The sequence below is a fragment of the Camelina sativa genome, chromosome 7, assembly GCF_030686135.1.
Source record: "Camelina sativa cultivar CO46 ecotype springtype chromosome 7, ASM3068613v1".
NCBI classification, from domain to species: Eukaryota; Viridiplantae; Streptophyta; class Magnoliopsida; order Brassicales; family Brassicaceae; genus Camelina; species Camelina sativa.
The window spans coordinates 7,859,996-7,883,342 of NC_141886.1; the positions used below are offsets into that span (position 1 = coordinate 7,859,996).

A 23,347-nucleotide genomic window follows, 5' to 3' on the forward strand; every position below is an offset into this window, starting at 1 on the left:
TTTTGGAACTCTTGTATGACTTTTTTTTTATATGGTTAAACTTCATATTTACATGCAAAGTACGTTAATTTAATTATGCCATATCGAAAGATATAATTGAGGAAGTTTTAAAAAATTCTTGTTTTAGAGTGACTTTTTGTGAGACGGCTCAGTATTTTCGATTAATTATAATGTTTTCAAGATTTTAAAAGAAAAAAAAAATTAAGAAAAAGGTTAACTGTTAAGGGCTAAGGCCCATAGTAGGCCCAGTTTTATACGTATCTTTCTCGTCTCGTTGCATCGTCGTCTTCCTCAAATCAATCCCAGCAAAAATCAAATTAGAGAGTTTTCACCATGATCAGCATTCTCGCTCAGGTTTCTTCTTCTCGTTCTCCAGATTCCTTTATTTGTTTCTTCTAATAATTGATTTTGTTATATCCGTTGGTTTTAAACGATTCTTATACAGGAACGTCTTCTTGGTTTCACTCTTGGTAGCGCCTTGACTGGGTTCCTCGTTTACGAGCAGCGAAAGCTCATCCATGAATCTGTTTCTGATCCTAAATCTCAATCCGTCGATCAATCTCAGGTTATCTTTCCTATCTATTTGTCGCAAACGTTTACAAATCCCTAAATTTATCATTCAATTTAACCTTGAATTGATGAGGAATCTAGGGTTCCAATTTTGAAAACATTAAGGGGTTGATATTAGGATTTGGAGTTTGCCTTTTGATATATTAGGGGTTGTAAGGTTCTTAGATGAACTTATGGTGCTAGTAGCTTTGAGCCTTTGAGTTGAAATTTAGGATTGCTTTGTGTTCTCAGGTGAGAGATCGCATATTCGGGAAGAAGTATCGTATGGAATTTGCATCTCTGTGGAACAAAGCTGTGGATCAGACTTTTGAACCTGCCATTGAGTATCTTAGTTCTCGTAAATGGTAGAGATGGATAAAAGTTCTTTTGCTGATAATGTGAAACTTCTACAAGGCTCATGAATTCGATTGTTGTAGTGTTCTTGATACTACGAGTGTGAGATCTAGACAACTCAGTTGTTATGGCCTTTATCTTGAATACAGCACGATTCTTGTTTTGTCTATTTTCTTGAGGGTTGTTGTGTTTCTACTGAAAATGTTAACAAAGGTTATTATTGTTTTGGCTTAATGATTGAGATGCTGTGGCGTACCACTTGTTAGTTATTATATTATGCTAGATTTGATCTTTTATTGGCAGGTGATCAATATTTGATTATGCGGTAAACATTAGAATGCTCTGCTAGTAACCACTGCAGTGCAGTTGGAAATTGTTTGCTATATCATGTATCAAGTTTAAACAACAGGGTAAATGGTATTGGAATAAGTACATATCAGCACAGCAAATAGAAGTTCTGCGATTATCCCTTTACGATTATCCCTTTACAGCCACGGCGAGAGGGTTTCAACGAAAGGGTCTAAATTGGCATCCTAGTTTTTCCAGGTTGAGCGTGAAAGAAGCCAAATGCATGGACATTGTAGGTATTTCTACTTTCTCTGTTTCATTGGATTGGAGTAATAATGAAAGAATCGTAGAGGTTATAGGCTTATTGTTCAAGTTTGTTTCTTCTGTTCATTGGCTTGAATGGTAGTTGATGTTCTTTTTCCAGCCTAGTTCTTGTTTTGATTCTCTCTTTCTTCCCTGAAATTACTTAGGTTTGTTCTATTGGATCCGATGAGGCCAAAGTGGCCTGGCCACAGATATTGAACAGATGGCGAAAGCAGTTGCTGAATTCTACTTCTACTGACTAAACTTAAGTTGTTCAGGACTTCAGGTGATCACTTCTCCTCACTCTTTTCTTTTCAAAGTTAATCAGATACTGTGCAAACAGTTTCGTAGCTTTCCCGCGTTTCTTTGTTTGTGCGAATAAATTGGTGTAAATCGCTGCCCCCACCACAGAGGCCGTTTCTAGCAGAATTTAGCCAAACTGAACCGAGCGAACCTTACAAATCCAAACCAAGCCAGTGTCTATGTACAACCTCTACGTGTAGACTTGTTTAATTTATATCGATATTCTCAACTTACTCCAAATCGAAAACATCAATGTTTATTCCAAACTTGGTTTTGTTATTGTCTTGTTGATCTAAAATGTTGTGTTTTTTTAAGATTTATGGTAAAGATTATTCAAAACTTGTTTGAGAAAAACATGAGAATTTGTTCACGTTGTAAGGAACAAACTCAAACAAACCTAACAATATAGAAAACCCAACCGAAGTAAAACCAAACTGAACAAAACTAACCAAGACGTAAAAGCAAAGCTAAAAGAATTCTGGTTTGAGTTCTGAAAAAGTTTTATTAAAACCGAACCCAAACCGAATTGGAACAAAAACCAAAATGACTTGCCTACTAGCAGCACTCATGGTTGGAAAGATTTCGCGTCCCAAACAAACATTTTTAAACTAATAGAGTCGTGCTTAGCACAAACACAGGACTAAGTAGAGACGAAACGAGTAGTATTAAGAATTGGGCTGGGGCATTTTACGGTCGGATGAGCCATTGAGGGCAACTGGAGGTGCGTGTCGGTCTTCTGGGAGGTGTATGGCGTCTGCTGAATGGCGTGGGACAAGCTCGAGATTCTCACAGTTGCAAATCTCCACCATAAAGCCATCGGGGTCGTTGAAGAAGAGCTGGTCGATGGCTGCATCTTTCTGGTCACCCACCGTCCTCTTGATGTACTTCACATTCACTTCCTTAAGCCTCTTTTCCAAAGCTTCCATGTCTTCGCACTGGAAAGAGATGTGGTTATCCATCGGGTCCAAATGGTCCGTGTTGGAAGGTAACTTGTCTTCGTCCTTCACTTGCACCAAGTGGATCCCTACACCATAGTTGAAGAGCCACGCACCGTCGAAGTCTAACGCCGCTGGACGCTCTATCTCCACGAACCCTAACACCTTCGTGTAGAACTCCAAAGACTTTTTAACGTCTTTGCAAAGCCTTGAGACATGGTTCAACGCCATTAAAGGCGGCTTCGAGTTTGATACATCATCACCTTTCTTCTTCTTCTCCATAAGATTTCGACGAGACGCAGCTTTTTTTACTTCGTCTAGAAGAAAGTTGATAGTAGTACCTTAAAAACGGGAGCGGCGAGGACTAATTGAAGGACACGTGACGGACGCCTGAATAGGGAGCTTGCATGTATGAACACACATATCGCTCACGTGTCACTCTTCACACACCTTCGCATCATTTTTCTATTGGGCATATATGTTAGGTCCAAACCGTAGCAGAGGGACGATGTCTAGCGGCAACACTTATCTTATCTACCCACTCTATTACAAGTGTGGCTACAGAGCGGGTATTAGTATGTGAAGAAACGAGTTTTTTTAATTTTGCTTTTGTGTTAATACTTAATACTAATCATCATTATAACTAAAACATAAAGTTAAGAATAAAAACACTGTTTTGTGACATTATAAGTGATTACGATACTTGCTTTTCACTTATTTGTTCAAATGAATCTTTGTATACTATTCATGATACGTTAACAAAATGTATTTATTACGTACGCATCGATATATCATCCACCTTTTACAATATACCTACGAACGTACAACCCTATATTTCTAAGTCATATTGCACGCACACAACTACATAACCAATTGCATAAAAGTTTGTACACAAGAAGGTAGACGTAAAAGCGATAATTTTGTCTTCAATAATGTTGTTTCCACAAATGGACAAAGTGTCAAAATTCATCCCTTTTTTTCTTTCAACAGTTAATTTTACAAAGTGTTTTCAATCCACACTTTTAAAATATAATTTCAAATTCTGATCTTCATGAAGTTTGGATTTATTTTGTTGAAACATCATATTTTACAAAGTTTCTATATATTTCCTAAAAATTATTCTAAAATTAACCATTAATATATAATTTACCTAAGTATGAAATGTTTCAACCGTTATAAGATATATATATAACCCGCATTACACCGCGAGACTAAATTTTTGTTTTAAAAAGTTAAATGTTATTGTTAGTAGACTTACTATATATATGGATAATGTTTTGTATTTATACAACCATTATACCTATATATTATGAGTGTACAATGATTATGTTTGAGTTTTACCGTTTTAAAATATATAAACTATATCATAGAGTTTATTAAGTATTAATTTCGTAGATATATATATTTGAATTTTGAGTTAATAGTATTTAAATTGTAAATTATATTGTTAAATTTAAATATGTCAGTAAAAGATAATTTGGGTTTGTAATTTTGTTTGTTTCATAAATAAATAATGTAACACTTTAATATATATATATTTTTCTTGTGCAATGAAAATAAAAGTGGTGACAATTTTTTTTCATAATAATTATACTTTGAAAATAAAACATAAAAAAACAGTCCTTTGAAAGAATGGAATAAAAACACTACATACTTTAAGACATATATTTTGTTTCTTTTTTTTTTGTATAAAATGGAATTAATATGATTGCAAGGATGATAACGCTGTTTCAAATATTTGAAAACCAAATCCTTCTTCACTGAAGAATGAATTTTTGTACCCTGAAATGAATAATGAAAAAGTATATTAGTAGTCGGAATTAATAGGCAAAACTTCACCATTTGTAAAAATAGATAAAAAGCGATCTAACTACATCATCAGACAAAATTATCTCGAGAGTTTCACCAGTAGCTTGCATGTACAGACAGCCACGAATGGAGGATCTTCACTTGAACCCTCCAAAGACAAAAATAACAATCATTGTGAAGAGAACGAAGGTGATTTTAATGGGTTTAACTTCTAAGTAAGCTTTTGTGTTTTTTTTGTTGGTGATGCTAATTGGTGTGTAGGCGTAGAGTATTTATAAGATAATCCTTATAATCATTCGATGCCAAAAATCCCGGCTTTAGCAACTAATTAGGTATATAATCTTTCTAATCACTTTGGCCAAAAAAATTATTTTAAGGAATATTCGACTATTTGGCATTTATCATTGTTTATATATTTCGATTTTGACATATCAGATGGAAATATCTTCGTAATTGAATGTGGTGATTGGTGAGTAATTAGATGGAAGGAGATATCTTGTAAAATCTGTTTTGGAAATATATTAAATCTAATCAATTAGTTTGTTTTTCTAAAAATCATTTTGTAAAAGAGAAAGAAAAGCCGAGATCTCGGCTAGGAGATCTTACACTCGATAATTAATTATGTGAATATAGAGTTAATGTACAAATTTCTGTTAAAGGTAAATTTTGGTTGTTAAACATTTTAGATTAAATATTAAATATGAAATATTAAACACAATGGCATTTCTTGTAAATAAGTTCCAACTTCAGGATTTATTTCATAAATGTCTCCAAAAAATATATATATATATATATATATGTGTGTGATTCTAGATGACACTAAACTAGACTAGAGTTGACAAAAAAAACTAAATTAGTTTGTTTAGTTTTCTATTAATATGTTTAATATATTTTTTTATAGGTTAATCTAGATTAACATTTTTGAAGTACATTTTGGTTTATGCCCTTTAATTGTTAATTAATTTTTTTTTACAACATTAACCCCTAAAACAATTCTATAAATAACATTGAAGAGAAACTCAAATACTAAACTTTCTTAAATTGACCAACATTTGTTACATTTATTGCCATAAAATCTTAACAACATCTATACATTTCGATTTTTCCAAAAACAACTCTACCCATTAAAGTTTTAACTCATTAAATCTCCAAAACTATTTGTATGGATGCTAGAATCTCTCAAATTTAAATGATATACAACAGATTTTCTATAACAAAATATTACAATATCCATAATTATATTAACATTAATAAATTTCCTAAACCGAAAATCCAATTATAAAATATCACATTAAACATGTTGAAAACCCCCATATAATTTGGTTTTTTTTTTTTGAGGAATTACCAAAAAAATTAAAATTCTATTAATTATCATAAACTATATATATTGACATGGAAAAATTATAAACTATATAAGTATGCTAATTTGGTAAAACAATTAACATAATTAAACTTGATAAACAAACTTATTTTGATTATTTTTTACGCAAAAATTTATTTTGATTTTGGTGAGACGGGTTGGCATTAATCCTATATAGGGAGTTAAGTGGAATTGTTTTTTTTTTAAAACACTTTTAGATGTTTACCAGGAGATAAATGTATTACTAGACTATACATATACCACACGGGTTAAGACCTTGAAAACACTACAAAAATCCTATACTTTGAATACTTATATCAAATATCTGTAAAATTTTATATTTTTTAAATTAATTAAACAATAATAAAATAACAAATAAATACAATATAAATTTTAAATTTTTAAAATTAAAAATATTGTCCCGTTGGTGTACTGCGGGTTAAATCCTAGTATGGTCAATTAAAGAATTGAGAGCCTATATAGTATTCTACTATTAGATCTGATAATGGTAATGCAATAAACATGGTTATGGCTAGGGAGGGTCATTTGGACTAGTATAAGTATAATAAAAATGAGGGCCTTTTCAATCTAGTTTTTTTTTTTCTTCATTTGGTTCTGAAACGATACAAAATATTGAAAATGGTATTTAAAAAAGTCTTAAGACATAATAATCCCCTTCTTTTTCTCAAGAAAATCGTCAACCAAACTTTTGTACTCGAGGTTTCTAACCAAACTCTTTCTATAGATGTAATCGGATTCAAATCTATAACATAGACTAGAGTTACACACTTTAACCAATACGCTAAACCAAACTTTTAACTAAAGTGGGTTTCCAAAAGTTTGATATATTTTGGGAGTCTGAGGCTAAAAGCCACAAATTTAACCCTTCAAACACGGCCCTGATGGTAAACAGTAAAAATACTCTGCTATTAACCACTGCAGATGGATATTTAGATACAAGCTTCTAGTAAAGGGAAAGCAAAAGCACACATTAAAACTCAAAGTCTAGCTATATGCCCTATCATGGTTCACATCATCACAGCAAACGCAAGTCCAAAGATGATCCCAACCACACCACCAGCTCCTATTCCGCTTTTAGAACCAACTGACATTGATGCTACCTCGCTTTCTTGTGCTTTTGCTGAAGCTCCTTGAACCTTTGCAGCCACGGGGAGAGGCGAGCAGCCGGATTCTGCGCAAGGGTCAAAAGTGGCATCAGTGTTTTTTGGCTGCGCGTGAAAGAAGTCAAATGCAGAAGGTGAAAATGCCACTGGAGTCTCGTAAGCCAATCCGTGAGGAGCTCGGTCTTGCGCTAAGGCGAAGTTTGTGAAGATTAGAGAAGAAAAGAAGAAGAGGAGGCAAGTTTTTGAAGTCATTTCTCTAAGTCAGCTTGCGTTGGTTTCTTGAAAGTTGTAAGTTTGAGCAGGTGGTGGAGCTAGTGTAGTGTGTTTTGTTGAGACTTTGAGGAGAAGGTTGGTAGCTAATTTATAAGGTGATGTGAAATAAAGTGGTTGTTGTTGCTTGGGATTAATTAAAAATCGGGTGGTGAAAAAGATAAAAAGACATTTACAGATGGGAACAATATGATTTCTCATGATTTCTCTACCTTTTCCCAACATATATTTTTCCTTTTTTCTGCTTCTATGGTCCTGGAATCTTTTTGGCTCACTGAAACCCCAAAGGTCTTCAGATTTTGCTAAACCAATTTTGGTTTTGACGAGCTTGAAAACTAGTGGTGGACAAAAAACATCAAAATAAATTTATCTATCCGAACTTATTAAGTAATTTAAACATCTGTGATATAATTCAAATTAACTTTAATCCAAAACTTGAACCGAACTCTTGGACCTTCCCTATCGGGGGTTCATAGGGGTTCATAGATAGAGTTCTTAAAGTTTTGGTTCCAAAAAATTAATCAGAAATGAAAATAAACTGTAAGATCTCCCCTTATATAAGAGACTCAAAGTTGGTTTAAGGGGCGCTACGTGTGAGCGTTTTGTTGGATGAGAGAAAAATATGAAAGAAGAATTTTTTTTTGCATAATCGATTTTTTCATTTTTCCTTTCTCTCTCTCTCTCTTTCTCTATCGAGAGAGATGCGATTTAAACCGACTCGAAGAATTTGGGATCAGAAGAAGAATTTGGAATCAGAAGCTTGAAGGTTTTGAATCGGAGAACTTGGAATCAGAGGAAGGGATGAAGCAGGGAGTGGAGAGAAAGAAATAAGTAGCGAAGGCGATTTGGAAGCAATCGCGAAAGAAAGAATCGACTAATAGTTGGAGATGGATGCGGTTTGAATTTGGAGTCGATTAAATCGGAAGAGAGATTGATTCAATTCGAATTAGAAAGGTAAGTTTCTTAGTACAATTGTTTGAAATCGGAAATTGTTTTATGATTAGGGTTCTTTGATTTTGGATCGGAAATGAGGGTTATTTGAAGTTTGTTGGAAAATTAGGGGTTTTGTTGTGCATGTGTCCCAAATAGATCATTTTATTTGATATTGTTAGTGGCGAATACCAAATCTCGCTGAAGGTCACATTCTCACATTAGGTTCTTCGTCTTAGCATTATTTGGAAGAATTAGTAACTCTGGAAGACAAATAGATAAAAGAATTTAGAGAAGTTATCATAGTGTGTTGATGCTTGGTGCATCTAATAAGTCTCTTGTTGTTCCTTATAATTTTGTTTCCGGTTAATTATTATCCATTGTCACTATCAATTTGATCTCTGGACTCTATTTTATTACCTCTTATTAGGAAGAAAGGCTGAGAAACATTAAGCGAAGAATAGAAATAAAAGGGTGAGAAACATTAAGCGAAGAATAGAAATCCCATTTGATGGATGTCGAATGGAGCATAAGGTAAGTGTGTTCTCATGGACTCTCTCTCTTTGTTTGCTTGATTCTGTATATGTGAATTCCGTATATGCAATGTATATGGTGATGCCATCTATAGTTCACATCTACACATATTTGAGTTATGTCATGCCCCTAATTCATAAAAAATGAATTTATACATAGTGGGATTATTATCTCTTCTGACTCGCTATGATTCTAACAAGATTAAATGTTTCGTTATGACAGGATGGAACAAGAGCCGAATGAGAATATCCTTTTGCGGTGGCTGGCATCAATTTCTCATTCATGTTGGCACAATCAGGTAAAAGAAAAGTTCAAGATGAATATGTTTAGGGTATTTTAGTTAAGTAGTCATACTTGTTTTCCATTGTAACTCTTTTCTTTTCTTTTTATTCATTCTTTAACAGCAAAAATAATTCAAGATGAGTCGAGTGTGTGATTGAAGCTACCTCTTAGGCCATCAGTGAAGGTAATTTACTATCCTTCTCTTTTTTAATTTATTTGGTGTTAGTTTAGGTATGAGTCCATTGAGTGATTGATGTCATTGCTTTTGTTTGGTGGTTGATGTCATTAATACGTTTGATGTGGGTTACTTTGTGTTAAATGTGTTATTAGTTGCTGGTTTGTGTTAGGTAAACACTTAATTGCTTTAACACAACTGATTCCTTTTATTTAACACAACTCATTCCTTTTCATAGTAAAAACACATAACCCTTTAGCAAATCTCTTAACAAAACCCTTTAACAAAACCTGTTGCTTTTCTTTAACACAACCGATTCATTTCCTTTTAACACACACACTTGTTCTTGATCACGGATATGGATTCAAATGACTCCATGAATCCATATCATCCCTCCTCTAGCTATATGAACCTGTTGCACAGTCAACTTGATAACCAAAACCTTGAATACACTCCTCTTGATAGTCCAATTTCTGAAATTCCATCTGAACCTCCATCCCCTCAAGAAAATCGCAAGTCAAGAAAAGCATGGTTACCAACAGATGATATCATGTTGGTAAGCGCTTGGCTCAATACTAGCAAGGATCCGGTCACTTCCAATGAGCAAAGACGTGGAGCCTTTTGGGGGAAGATAACCGATTAATTTCACTCCTGTCTGGATTCTGTTGGTCGACCCAAGAGAGAGGCGAGTCAATGTAAGCAGAGGTGGGGGAGGATAAGCGACTTGGTGTGCAAGTTTGTTGGCTGTTACGAGGCTGCGACTAGGGAGAAGTCTAGTGGACAGAATGAAGATGATGTGATTTTGTTAGCACATCAGATTTACTTTAATGATCATGGACAGAAGTTTACCCTTGAGCATGCATGGCTTCACTTAAGATACGATAAAAAATGGTGTGCCTCCATCAGTAAAGGTAATGGAGTGAAAAGGGGAAGAGTGAATATTGATGGGTCTGAACAGGATGCACACCAACCGATTGATGTGGATGAATCATTGCCCCGTCCTCCTGGTGTTAAGGCTGCCAAGGAGAAGTCCAAAAAATCCTCTAACACCCAACCGATTGATGTGGAGGAAGATGGGAAAGCTTACTTGGAGTTTCAGTTGGAGCGTGTGTCGAGGATGTATGAGATGAAGCAGAAGGATTTCGAGTTGAAAGAGAGGGAGTTTGCTATGAAGAAGGAGTATATCAAGCATGTGATGCTTGATAATCTGACTGCTAAAAAGGATTCACTAACTGAATCAGAAAAAGCTCTTAAGGATAAGCTAATTGATGACATGATGTCATCTTGATGAATTGTCAAAAGATGTTTCCTTGTGTTTTTTGTTATAACTATGTTATTAATCAGTTTGTTTGTGTTTATGTATTTGTTATAACTATGTTTTAATCAGTTTGTTTATGTTTGTGTATTTGGAATGATTATAAATCGGGTCAGTTATGATACATGGGATGCATAAACAATCAGTTTGTTTATGTTTGTGTACTTGGATGTATTTGTTATTAATCAGTTTGTTTATGATACATGGGATGCTTTATACTTGGGATGCTTTGTTAATCGGTTATGTTTTTGTACTTTGGATGTATTATTAATCAGTTTGTTATGTTAATGCAGGTCAACAAGAGGAAGCCGTGTTTGTACAGGATGAACCAAAATTCACACCAGAACCCGTGACACCAAAAGAAGCCGTGTTTGTACAAGTAGACACCAATTTTTTTGGTGACACCCAAAGCAACTCCAGCCCCGTGACACCAATTTTTTTGTATTGTAGTACTCTACCACATGTTTGTCTACCATTTTAGACCACATATGTATCCAATGTTTGTGTACCACAAAATTGTATTCTTACTTTGACAACACAATTTCTTATATAATGGCAGAAGCAAGCACAAAAAAATATTCACACCAAACACTACTCCTTCTCAATATTCACACCAAACACCAAAATATAAAACACCTTTCCTTTCTTTACAAATTCTCTTCAAATGGCTTCTTCTTCCCACAATGATGTTGATGACATAATTGATGAATGTTATAATCAAACATGTGATCAAATCAGCAACCAAGTTTGACAAAATCTTATGGCTCCACCAGTTCAACAAAAACGACCAGCTAAACCAAGAAAAAAGCGAGTTTACATTGAAAGAAATCGAGAAGTCGGTCATGAGCACTTGTGGAATGATTATTTCAGTGAGAATGCAACATACACTCCCCAAATTTTCCGACACCGTTTTAGAATGAACAAGGCATTATTCATTCGTATTGTTGAACGACTCGCAAATGAAGTACCATATTTTCAACAAAGAAGAGATGCTACCGGAAGGTTGGGTCTGTCTACATTGCAAAAGTGTACAGCAGCAATTCGTATGATGGCATATGGTTCTGCAGCTGATGCGTTTGACGAATACCTCCGACTACCCGATTTATAATCATTCCATATGGTTCTTGGACAATTTTACAGATTCAATCGTAAATTTATTTGGAGATGAGTACTTGAGAAGACCCACACCAGCAGATCTTCAGAGACTACTCGACATTGGCGAGTATCGCGGATTTCCCGGCATGATAGGAAGCATCGATTGTATGCATTGGGACTGGAAGAATTGTCCCACCGCATGGAAAGGTCAATACACTCGTGGATCTGGAAAGCCCACAATCGTTTTAGAGGCGGTGGCTTCGTATGATCTCTGGATCTGGCATGCTTTCTTTGGACTACCAAGTACATTAAACGATATCAATGTTCTTGATCGATCTCCAGTCTTTGATGATATTTTGCATGGTCGAGCTCCTAAAGTTAAATATAGTATCAACGGACATGAGTATAACTTGGCTTACTATCTGACGGATGGTATTTATCCAAAATGGTCTACTTTTATCCAATTTATTCCACTGCCACAAACTCCAAAAGCCTCTTTATTTGCAAGACAACAAGAAGCTGTGCGTAAAGATGTAGAGCGTGCTTTTGGAGTTTTGCAGGCTCGATTTGCCATAGTCAAAAAACCCGGCTCTTATTTGGGATAAGGTAAAAATTGGGAAAATAATGAGAGCGTGTATCATACTGCACAATATGATAGTAGAGGACAAACGAGATGGGTACACTCTGTTTGATGAAACTGAATTCGCACAATTGGAGTCAAATAGAGCTTCAGAAGTTGACTACACGCTTCCAACAACCAGGCCTTCATGTGTCTCTACTATGCTCAAACTTCGAAAGGATGTTCGTGATCGAGAAAAAAATAAATGCTTGCAAGATGATTTGGTTGAGAATATTTGGGCAAAATTTGGAGCAAATCAGTATTAGAATTAGTTATTCTCTCCATTTATGAATTGCACTTCTATTGTAATATGTATTAATGTTTTGATTATGTTTTGTATGTTTGAAAATTAATTAAAATGTAATATTTTCTTATTTTATAAAATCTTAAATATTTACACATTTATACCACTTCTATTCTATTTAAAATTTTTAAATTTAAAAAATTAATATTTTAAAAAATAAGAGACCCAAAATTAGAACCTACCGATAATTGATAAAATTTTAACTAAGAGATCATGGATTCTTATATTCAAAATCAAACAAAATTAATTCATAAAAAAATTAAAACCCCTCCCTAAGAACTTACCGATATTGTTGCTCTTAAGTCTCTAACCCAAACCAAACCAAGCCACAAAACAATCGGAAATAAAATTTTGTTATTATTTGATGTTATTTTCCAGATCCAAAAAAAAACAAATGCCACAAAGACTGGTTTTACGAAGGTTTGCTGAGTTATACTTCGCCTAAATATTTGCAAATTAGTAAATATGAGTAGATCTGGTCCCATAATACTTAATCACTACCTTTAGTTGTTACTTGTTAATTACCATCCTAAAACTATTAAGGCATAATTAGGACGTAGTAGATGAGAAGTAGGAACCATCATTAAACTTTAGCATCCTATAATTAAATTCAAGTTCGTCTTCCCTTAAAGGATCAGCAACAATAGATATATATAACTTTTAATATTCAAACAGAGTTATATGTGAGTGAGTGTAATAATAACACACCTGCATTGAAACACAACATCGATCTCTAATCTATTAATGGCACAAGAGGGGTCAGGCATGCATCTCTTCCCTTCACGCTTTCTATTTTTGATTGTGAGTTTGATGCACGAGATTGAATCTTGTATCTTACGTTTTATTTCATTAGGTATGTTAAGAATATTGGTTTAATTATATTAAGGACAGTACTTAAGTTCACCCCTAGGGGTGAATCTTTTCGTTCACCCTTTACAAAATAAGTAAATAAAATCTGTATACGTTATTATAAAATTAGAAACTTAAACCGCTTTTTTATAAACTCAAACTGATATATAATTTCGTTTTAATTGTAAAATATAAACCTTAATCATCTCATTTGTAAACCCAAACCGACATATAATTCAGTTCTAATTGTAAAATCTAAACCCTAACCATCTCATTTGTAAACCCAAACCGACATATAATTCCGTTCTAATTGTAAAATCTAAACTCTAACCATCTCATTTGTAAATCCAAATCGACATATAATTTTGTTCTAATTGTAAAATTTAAACCATAACCACCTCATTGTAAACCCAAACTGATATATAATTTCGTTTTAATTATAAAATCTAAACCTTAATTCTCATTTGTAAACCCTAACCAATATATAACATCGTTTAATTGTAAAATTTAAACAAGCGAATATTTAACTTTCTTTAAATAAAAGTATACAGAATTTGTTTTTTTTAATTTGTTTTACTTTTAATTTAATTTTAATTTATTTTTAAATAAAATATTAGATATAACATTCTGATTGGTTGAAAAGGGGTGTGAATACAAAAGTTCACCCTTACGGGTGAACCTAAATATTTTTCTCATATTAATATTGTTTGTTATGCGTTTTTATGAAATAATCACCCTAAAAAAGGTCTCAGATTCTCATTTGTATCCTCCTGATTGGGAATATATTACTATGCACATAATGCACTGATTACATATCATGTTGTTGTTGTTGTTTTAATATTGTCAACTTTAATAATTTATATTAAACTCTAAATTGGGAAACCAAACCTCGGAGACAAAGTTGCTGGAATTTTTTAGAGCAAGTAAACATTGCCACCTCTGCATATCCTTAAACATATGAGTTCAAACTCCACATTTTCACTATATTGAGATTTTGCAAAACAATTCGACATTATCAGAAGAATTGGCATTTACCATGTATAAATTTGTAACAAAAATACAATTGGGTTCCGTTTTCATTAGCCGCGTCATCAGTTTCATATAGTATTTGTTTCTTTTAAATATTGTATTGATTCATTTTTACGTCCATCAACCTGAGTGTATAGATTAGGGACTATTGATTAATTGATAACCTCTTCTAATTTTTATTAATTGTTTCATGCAGTTTCATGTGTGAAAAGATAGTTTGAGGGGTTGTTATAACTATTAAGGGTTTTGATTGGTTTCACATGTACCACCATAAGGTCCATAACGTGACTTTTCTCTTCAGCTTTCACTGTTCACACTTCACAGGATTTGTTCTCTCGTCCGTTAAAAGACATCTAAGATTGAATTTGAAGTTTCCCATTACTCACGTGAGAGCTCGCGTGATTTTTGTTCAAATCAAAACACTAGCAGAAGTTTTTTAATTAATTCATAGGCCAATATAGCGATGTGGTTTTGAAGACGATAGGTTGGTTGAATTTGTTTAAATTTAACATTTAACAATGTTTAGTGAATAAGATTCAATTGAAGGTAATGGTTTAGAAAATTCACCAAGCTAAAATCCTAACGTAAACAAAAATAAGATAACTCATTCATGTGGAAAAGAAGACGAAACATGGGCTTTCTCCTAGCCCTCGCCTCCGTTTGCTTTCTGTCCATGTAGCCATAGTTAGTGGCAGGGCCGGTCCAAACGGTTTCGAAGGCTTTAAGCGAACTGTAAAACATTATTTTCATATATGACATCAAAATTTTGTTTACATTTAAGTAATATCATGTATGAAAAAGAAAAAAAATTACAGACCAATATGATTTTAATCACATAAAATAGAAATATTAATTACCAAATTTATATAAAAAAGTGTGATTGTTGGAATTGAGGAATGATAATTTGACAGAGAAAATTGATATACTTATTAGTAAAATGATGATCATTTGACTGGAAAAAAATTTAGCTTAATACTTGGAATTTCAAGAAATTAGGATAATAAATAAAATAAATTAGAAATTTTTTAAAGTCAGGATGAAAGGTACTTGCAGAAAAATCGGTACAATAAAACTTTTATGTTGTCGTAAACGAAATATTTATATTAGATGATGATTTTTTAAATTAGAAGCACTTGTAGAAAAATCAATACAATAAAACTTTTAAGAGTTTCTGCAGCAATAACACCTCAGTTTTGGAGTGTTTTAAGAGTGATACATCATTAAAATCATCATATAATATAAACATTTCATTTACGACAACTCATATTTTTCAACCAATAATAATAATTTTTTGTTCTACATCAGTGTTTATGGATTTTAAGAAACTGAAACATCATTTAAATGATATAAGTTATAACCAATCAAATTATAAGAAATAATAAATATCATATCAATATTTTCTACAAAACAAATGTTAAAAATTATACCTTAAATTTAAACTAGATTAAAAAATTATTTACAATTTTTAAAAATATAATAATATTAACCTAGTATAATAATCATTGTATGTCATATCATTGCATAATACTCCTCTGTCCCAGTATATAAAATCTTTTAGACTTTTCTATTTGTTATATTTTTAAAGTTTTTTCAAGTTTCTATGCACTTTTTAACATTAACATAATATTTTTGACTATTTAAATTATACATGCTTTGGTTGAATTTTGTTAATAATAAAACATTTATTGTTTCTTAATCTTTGTGTTTATACCTTATACTTTTTAGCCAAAAACTCTTAATAATATAACAGAGAGAGTAACTATTTAAAATAATTAAAATGATCTCGAATTTGGGTCAAACTAGATCCTTTTAATTCGGAATTTAAGGTGGGTGATAGCTTAAATTAGATTTTTAAAAAATATTTAAAGACATCTAACTTATATAGATATAACTTACTTCCTTCTTGCTTTTCAATTTCAAAAAAAGAAATCAATTTTATCATCTAGGATGAGCAAACACAATCAACTCTCATTCACAATTCTGATTATCTTCACCATTCTTGTGATAGGTTTATACTTACATTTAGAAAAAAATTAATCTATTATATATAATAATTGTTTGAGAAAAAATTAATTTGTCATAATCCAGTTGACAGACAAAAGAGTTTTACTTAACATTATTCTTTAAAATACCAATTCGCTTATGCTATATGCTCTATGAATATGTGTCAAACCTTCTTCTGTTCAAAACATAATTCCATAATATAAGGTTTGGCTCCTTTTAGGCCAAATTCATACCATGGCTAGACCTATATACCACATTGATACCTAAATATTTTGTTTTGAAATTCTCTGCTTTATAAAGTCTTATTATATTATTGAGAATTATTGTGACATGAACTGATCTCACAACATATTATTTATTTTTCTTCAATAATTGTTCTCTTTTTGTAATATGGTAAACAACTATTTTAAGATAGATATTTCATAAATTCTGATGTTATGTAGTTTTTGATGTAAATTTATATAATTTAAAAAAAAAACATTTCTGCATATAAACTAGAAGTTAATAACTTATACCGTCCCTACAGGCCCGGCTCAAATATTTTCTGGACTCTGAACTAAAAAAATTTTGGACCCTATTTCTCATGTTAAAAAAAAAAAAAAAAAAATGGACCCTAAAATCAAAAGAAAAAACCCAAAAATTAAATGGATCCTATGCATTTGCACCCCCAGCATATGCATAGAGCCGGGCCTGCGTCCCTACGATACTTTTTCAACACAGATCTTTTTATGGATACAAAACAAAACTTTTGGATATATATATCCTCTTAAATACTGAAATTAAGATATAACGTTTGAAACAATATTGTTGTTATTGTAGGAGTGGTGGGAGACGTGAGCCAAGGAAGAAAACGTCAGTGTCACAAGACCTATCCGTTCCAGAATTGTGTAACCAGTAAGTGCATAGATATGTGTATAAAGAAGTATAAGAAGGCGGGCGCTATTTGCACAAGATCGAATGAATCAGTTCAAGGAGTAAATCAGTGTAGATGTCTTTTTCATTGCCGCTCTTAAATTATTTTCATATTACAATAAATTCTGAAGTAATTCCTAATCAATTAGAGCCATGTAATAAAAGTAACTTAACTTGTTGTGCCTTCTAGCTTAAACATTTATATTATGTTCACTATATATAAATAGTTTCCAATACTGGTAAAAGGCGTTACGAAAATGCGCTCTCCAATAATCAATTAACTTAGATGATGCAAATTATTTCTTCGAATTGACATGTCTCCCTATTGATTTAAGATTTCTATAGATCATTTATGAGTGTTGCTTTTGAAAAAAAGAGAAATTTTGAAAATTCTATATAGACCTAAACGGGCTAGTACTCAAACGAGTTGGGCCTATTGCAATAGTCAGAAGCATTAATACACGCATTTGATTAACATGTGCTCTCTTTTTTCTTCACGTAGAGAGCTACTACGCACACCCTTGCCGTTACCCCGACGAATTATTTTGTCTTTTATTTTTTTTTTTTTTCCAAAAAGTTCCTTTTATAAATCAAACCATATCTTCATCCATACATGGAGATGGAGAGACCATTTTGGAGATTCAAAGTTATTACAGCAAAGACAAGTAACTTTAGAAAACAACAGAAACACGATAATTATTTTGTCTTTAGTAAAGAGTTATCGAAGAATGCGAAAGGCTTTTGTAATTCGCAAAACCAGATAACGACGTCGTTCTCCACCAATTAGGTTGAAGCAATCACGTGCCCATCACACGCCATGAGTCGTACACGAAAGCTCATCTCTCCACGTGGATCACGATGATGGTATCGCCACGTGTCCTTTTGGACCGCTTTTAGAATTTGTCTTGTTTTGTCTATTTTGTCAGGTTTCGGATAAGTGAACCTGAAAACACCTCCCATCTCATCGTACAATACATTGTCCTGTCTTTTGGATTTTCAATTCTGCTGTGATGAAATTACAGTTTCATCCATGTTTACTTTACGGATTAGTGATGTGTATTCGTGAATTAGTGTCATGGTCAATTTCTCAACACGCGTAAACGTATTCTTTGTTTTCTCAATCCCTCCCTCCAAGCAATTTCAATAGTTTTTTATTTTATTATATTGTGTGGTGTGAATGTTTAATGATTTTCTTTCGATGGAAAGCTCTATACAATTTATAATGTGAACAAAAAAAAACTAACTGAGAAATGGGAACCCTAAACTAATTTAGACAATGAAATGCTTTAAGATGATTTAAATAATTGATTAGTATTACAGAAAGTTGTCGTTATTGTTGTAAAATCTAATTGATATAATATGGCCGTAGTTTTCTTTTAAATATATTTTTCAATATGATGCTTTATAATTTATAAATTATAATTTAAATTACAAACTGATTTGTACACTCCAACATTTGCAACCATTGGAATCATAAAACTATAAAATTAAGAAAGATATAAAGAAAATAATATTATTATAGATTAAATTAAACAAGAAAATCGGTACATTATCTAAATTTCATAATTAGAAATCTTAAATATTCAAACTATAAGATACATGAAATCATGTTAATTTGCCTAAAAATATTGTTTAAAGTCGTGTTAATTTGTCTAAAAGTATTGTTTGATATGATCTTAACGAGTCTGCAAAGGATTCCGGTATATATATTTAGTCTTAAAAGGAAATAATTTAAAACTTATTAAGCTGATCAATACTAATGAAAATCATCATAGACTAGGTATTAAATCTTATATACAATATCCAATATTGGATGATGAAATTACGATATCTTTTTGTTGGAAATGTCCTAAACCTCAATCTTTAGATGAAACTAATCTATCGTCCCTACAATATTTTAAAGAAAATGCTAATAAACTCTTTTCTATTATACAATTAGAATTAACACATGATTCAAATATTCACGATATTATTACAAAGAAAACAAAAATCTAATTACCCTCAAGTAAAAAAAACAAAAAAAAATTATAGGTCCTCGTGTATGACTTTGACAGTCATCGTTTCGTTTAGATAAAAACTGCAAACAAAAATGTTTTAAACTTCCACGAAAGTTCCAAGGGTATATCAGTAATTTTGTAGAAAACTGTGAGTCCATCAAGAAAATAAAATTAACACGAAGGAGGTTCAAGTCTATCCATTGACCTTTACACCAAAGCCCAGTCCTGTATTTATATATATAAAGCAACCAAAGCCGAAAGAGAAAGAATCTTAAAAACTTTTTAACTAAACCCAAAAAAATAAAAAAAGGTAAGTTCATTTCTTCTTCTTCTTCTTCTGTTTCTTGAAATGGCGACGAGTAAGTGCTACTATCAACGGCCAAGCCACCGTTTCTTCACCACCGACCAACACGTGACCGCAGCTTCAGACTTCGAGCTAGACGAATGGGATCTTTACAACACCGGTTCTGATTCAGCTCCCAGTTTCAGCTTCAGTGATCTTACGATCACTTCCGGTCGAACAGGAACTAACCGGAAAGATTCGGTTTCTGGTACAGCTGCGTCTTCGTTACCGGTCAACGTACCGGACTGGTCTAAGATTCTTGGGGAAGAGAGTCAAAGACAGAGTCAGGTTTCGAATGAGGAAGAAGAAGAAGAAGTGGAGGGAGGTGCACGGCGTGTTCCGCCGCATGAATTGCTAGCGAACCGGAGGATGGCTTCGTTCTCGGTTCATGAAGGTGCTGGGAGGACTTTGAAAGGAAGAGATCTGAGTAGGGTGCGGAATACTATTTTTAAAATTAGAGGGATCGAAGATTAAATTTATCTTTTAAAAAATTGGGAGGTTGGTTACATATAGAAAACATGAGGGACTAAAATTCGAAACATTTGTAAGAGCTATTTGGATTTATTTCGTTTTTTTTTTTACTTAAGAAGATTGTATTGAAATTTTGAGACAACAAATATGAAATTTGACTTGGTATTTCTTATATAATTTTTTTTACTTCTTCGTCAACTTATTTTTATTTTTATAGTCGTTAATTAGATTCTTCTCTCCCCCTTGGTTTATTATTTATGATGAAGAACAATATTATCGTCAACGAGAGGCAATTTACAATGACTATGATTGTTATTATTTATTGAGTGGGTTAACGAAGGATTAATAATAATTATTAGTTAATCATGTGGCTGCGGATTTGGGATTATTTGACAAATGGAGACATGGTGCGTTGTCTTTTTAATCATACAGTTCTTGGTCGGCATATGTTTCCTCTCTCTTTTATTTCTTATCAGCTAATCCAATTATTCGTAATTGTGTATATAGTATAAACACAAATCTGGTTGGTTCATTCTGGTAAATCAATATAAGAATTCGTGTGTGTATAATATTACCATATACTATATTACTACCACCTTAATTAATACCTTATGAGTAATGAAATGTTTTTCTTTAACTTTTTTCGCGTATATATTTTGTTAGGTGGAAAAAACTAATCCCTTAAATTTTTATTATATTTACGAGTAAATGAAGTAGATCAGACGATAATAATATTGGATAAATGTCTTGGATCGAGTACGCACAACATAATGTTAGGCGTTTTATGTGGATAGATCACTTGTTTGGATAAGATCGATCTGGATAACCAACTAATTAGTTACACATATTACTATAGCTTTAACGTTTCATTGACGTAACAATTACTCCATTAGGTAGATGTTCTTATTATATTTAAAACCTAGATCTTGTAATTTAAAATAACTATATATATTTACCCCCAAAAAAAAGTATTTGCTACAGTGTAAGTTATTTGCTTTTATTGTAACTAATTAAAATAGTATGTCAAATAGAAAACACAAATTTTACATTTTACAATTATATTATTTTTTGTCCAAAAAATCACTTTATATTATTTCATTACATGTTTGTAAAGTACAAATGCAAATGAAAAACATTTCGGCTATTTATTTGAGGTTTACAGTTAAGAAGTGAATTTCGATTAAAACTTTTAAAATTTTTGAGTTCATTTGAAAGAAATATATACATATATGTAATATATAATATATAAAAAAATGTTCTTACGGTATCCATATTCTTATAATATTTATTATTTTGGTTCAAGGGTTTTATTCTTATAATATCAACAAAAAGGAATATCTAAAAACAATACAAAATCCATGTTATACGTTTTAACTTGTAACACTTGTTCTATTAATGTTTTGATTGATATTGTGCAAGTTACCAAGTATTAACATTCATTTAACACATGGCACATGGCAGAGTACTATACAAGTAAAATATACAGTTAAAGCCAATGTCAAAAACGTGAACGATGTTCTCGCAGTTTCAAGCCATGTATAAGGAGATCATAAAATGAATGATTTGTGACAATCTAGTAAATATACCGATAATGGCTTCTTATAAATGTTTGAAACTTTCATTGAAAATAATCTATGTGTTCAGATATTTTAGGTCTATATATTAAAAAAAAAAATGGATCATTTACTAGTTTTGGAATTAAAATTGTTCATATACAGTAGAATTTTAATATATAACTCGCAAGCTCATTCTTCGACATTTTCGGAAGATGACTACACCACGAGCGATGACAAAATCACTTTGGAGTACCGATGTGATGTCCTACCGGAGATTGGCTTACGCACGCTCTAACTAGTTCAAGTTTTGAAAAGTTTAAAGAAGAGTGACGACAACCACATGCTACATGCATGGGATGATATGCTATTGTTCTAAGATATAAGTGTTAGGTTATGGCTTAAGACTTAAGAGTATATATATAAAAGTTGTTAGTTGTTATTGATTTGCCTGGACCCGGATTTGTTATCAATTGATTCATATTCATTATGAGATACTTATAAAATATTTACAAACTATAACTCAGCTTGATTGAGAAATTATATCAATAACTCTTTAGGACAAATAGATTGTTTACTTGTTAGTCTTTGGCATAAACTACATAGAAAATAGGATTAACACAACTAGTTTCTCTAGAAAACATTATAAAATTAAAGAAAGTGTTTCAAGTAAACTAGGTAGAAATAATTATAATCCCTTTTGTTAAAAGTAGTAGGCCATGCATATCAAAAAACATACACGATCATGCGTTCTATTATCTACTAAATTCCCAAGAATTCATATGTTTGTTAAATATGATACTGACAAATATACGTGGCACTACAAGAAAACACACCAATTTCCCACCATGGTATTGGTAGGAAATTAGTCGGAAATAGCCTATTTCGATAAATTTTCGACCAACTTAAAATAGTTGGAATTTTCTGGTCAGAAACCAACATTTGTCAAAAAATAGTTGGAAATTATTGACGAATATATCTTGTCGGAAACTCATCGGAAATGGTGGTCAGAAATTAGTCGGAAAATTTCCGACGAAAGTTCATATAGTAGTCGGAAATTGGTCGGATATTTTCGACCATTTTCCCACCATTTTATTAAATAAATAAAAATATTTTAAAAAATATTTCTGACCAATTTCCGACAGTTTTATATTTTTATTAAAAAAAACAAAAATAAGAGTATTAGATTTAAATTTCAAATAACTAAATATTTATTATCTTCAAACGAGAAACAAAATTTAATTAGTTAAAAATGAATTAATAGATTTGCATAAATTAAAGAGGAGAAAAATGATGAAAATTAGAAAATTACTTTCAAAGTAGAGAGAAGAAGATGTTAATAGAAATTGAGTTTGGTGTGTGTTTAGATTGTGGCATTAGGTATATATAAGAAAAAATTATTTTTAAAGTAGAGAGAAGAAGATAATAGAAATTGAGTTTGGTGTGTGTTATTGTGAAATGGGTGAGTATTCATTAGGTATATATAGAAAATAATTCCGACTATATTTTCGTCGGAAATTGGTTGGAAATCACAAAGGCGGTAAATTCAAATTATTTGAAATTACAAAAGCGGAAACATATCAAATCATAAAATTGCCAACGAATTTCTGACCATCCTATATTGTTCCGACAAATTTCCG

General features: G+C 32.1%; 4 protein-coding genes, 1 long non-coding RNA gene and 2 pseudogenes across 6 annotated transcripts; 5 read left to right on the forward strand and 2 right to left on the reverse strand.

Moving 5' to 3' along the window:
* Positions 1 to 219: 219 nt before the first annotated feature.
* Positions 220 to 1,137, forward strand: LOC109125607 (uncharacterized). Its single transcript, XM_019227556.2, has 3 exons — positions 220 to 354; positions 446 to 565; positions 802 to 1,137. Exons 1-3 carry the CDS (start codon positions 334 to 336, stop codon positions 916 to 918), a joined length of 258 nt encoding a protein of 85 aa, XP_019083101.1. The 5' UTR covers positions 220 to 333; the 3' UTR covers positions 919 to 1,137.
* Positions 1,138 to 1,353: 216 nt separating this feature from the next.
* Positions 1,354 to 2,113, forward strand: LOC147941018 (uncharacterized). Its single transcript, XR_015561699.1, has 3 exons — positions 1,354 to 1,487; positions 1,662 to 1,780; positions 1,906 to 2,113. It is a non-coding gene; the product is annotated as an uncharacterized LOC147941018 (long non-coding RNA).
* A 166-nt stretch (positions 2,114 to 2,279) lies between these two features.
* LOC104700685 (glyoxylase I 4 pseudogene) lies at positions 2,280 to 3,069 on the reverse strand (annotated as a pseudogene). Its single transcript, XR_015561698.1, has one exon. The product of XR_015561698.1 is annotated as a glyoxylase I 4 pseudogene (transcript).
* A 3,661-nt stretch (positions 3,070 to 6,730) lies between these two features.
* Positions 6,731 to 7,371, reverse strand: LOC104700686 (uncharacterized). The gene has a single exon (XM_010416224.2). It carries the CDS (start codon positions 7,275 to 7,277, stop codon positions 6,930 to 6,932), a length of 348 nt encoding a protein of 115 aa, XP_010414526.1. The 5' UTR covers positions 7,278 to 7,371; the 3' UTR covers positions 6,731 to 6,929.
* Positions 7,372 to 9,574: 2,203 nt separating this feature from the next.
* On the forward strand, positions 9,575 to 10,504 carry LOC104704425 (glutathione S-transferase T2-like). The gene is made up of 2 exons (XM_010420519.2): positions 9,575 to 9,772; positions 9,896 to 10,504. The coding sequence occupies exons 1-2, from the start codon at positions 9,575 to 9,577 to the stop codon at positions 10,502 to 10,504; spliced, it is 807 nt and encodes a 268-aa protein (XP_010418821.2).
* A 691-nt stretch (positions 10,505 to 11,195) lies between these two features.
* On the forward strand, positions 11,196 to 12,511 carry LOC147941019 (uncharacterized; annotated as a pseudogene).
* A 7,066-nt stretch (positions 12,512 to 19,577) lies between these two features.
* Positions 19,578 to 20,326, forward strand: LOC104700687 (protein S40-4-like). Its single transcript, XM_010416225.3, has one exon. The coding sequence runs from the start codon at positions 19,690 to 19,692 to the stop codon at positions 20,155 to 20,157; it is 468 nt and encodes a 155-aa protein (XP_010414527.1). The 5' UTR covers positions 19,578 to 19,689; the 3' UTR covers positions 20,158 to 20,326.
* The last annotated feature ends 3,021 nt before the right edge of the window (positions 20,327 to 23,347 follow it).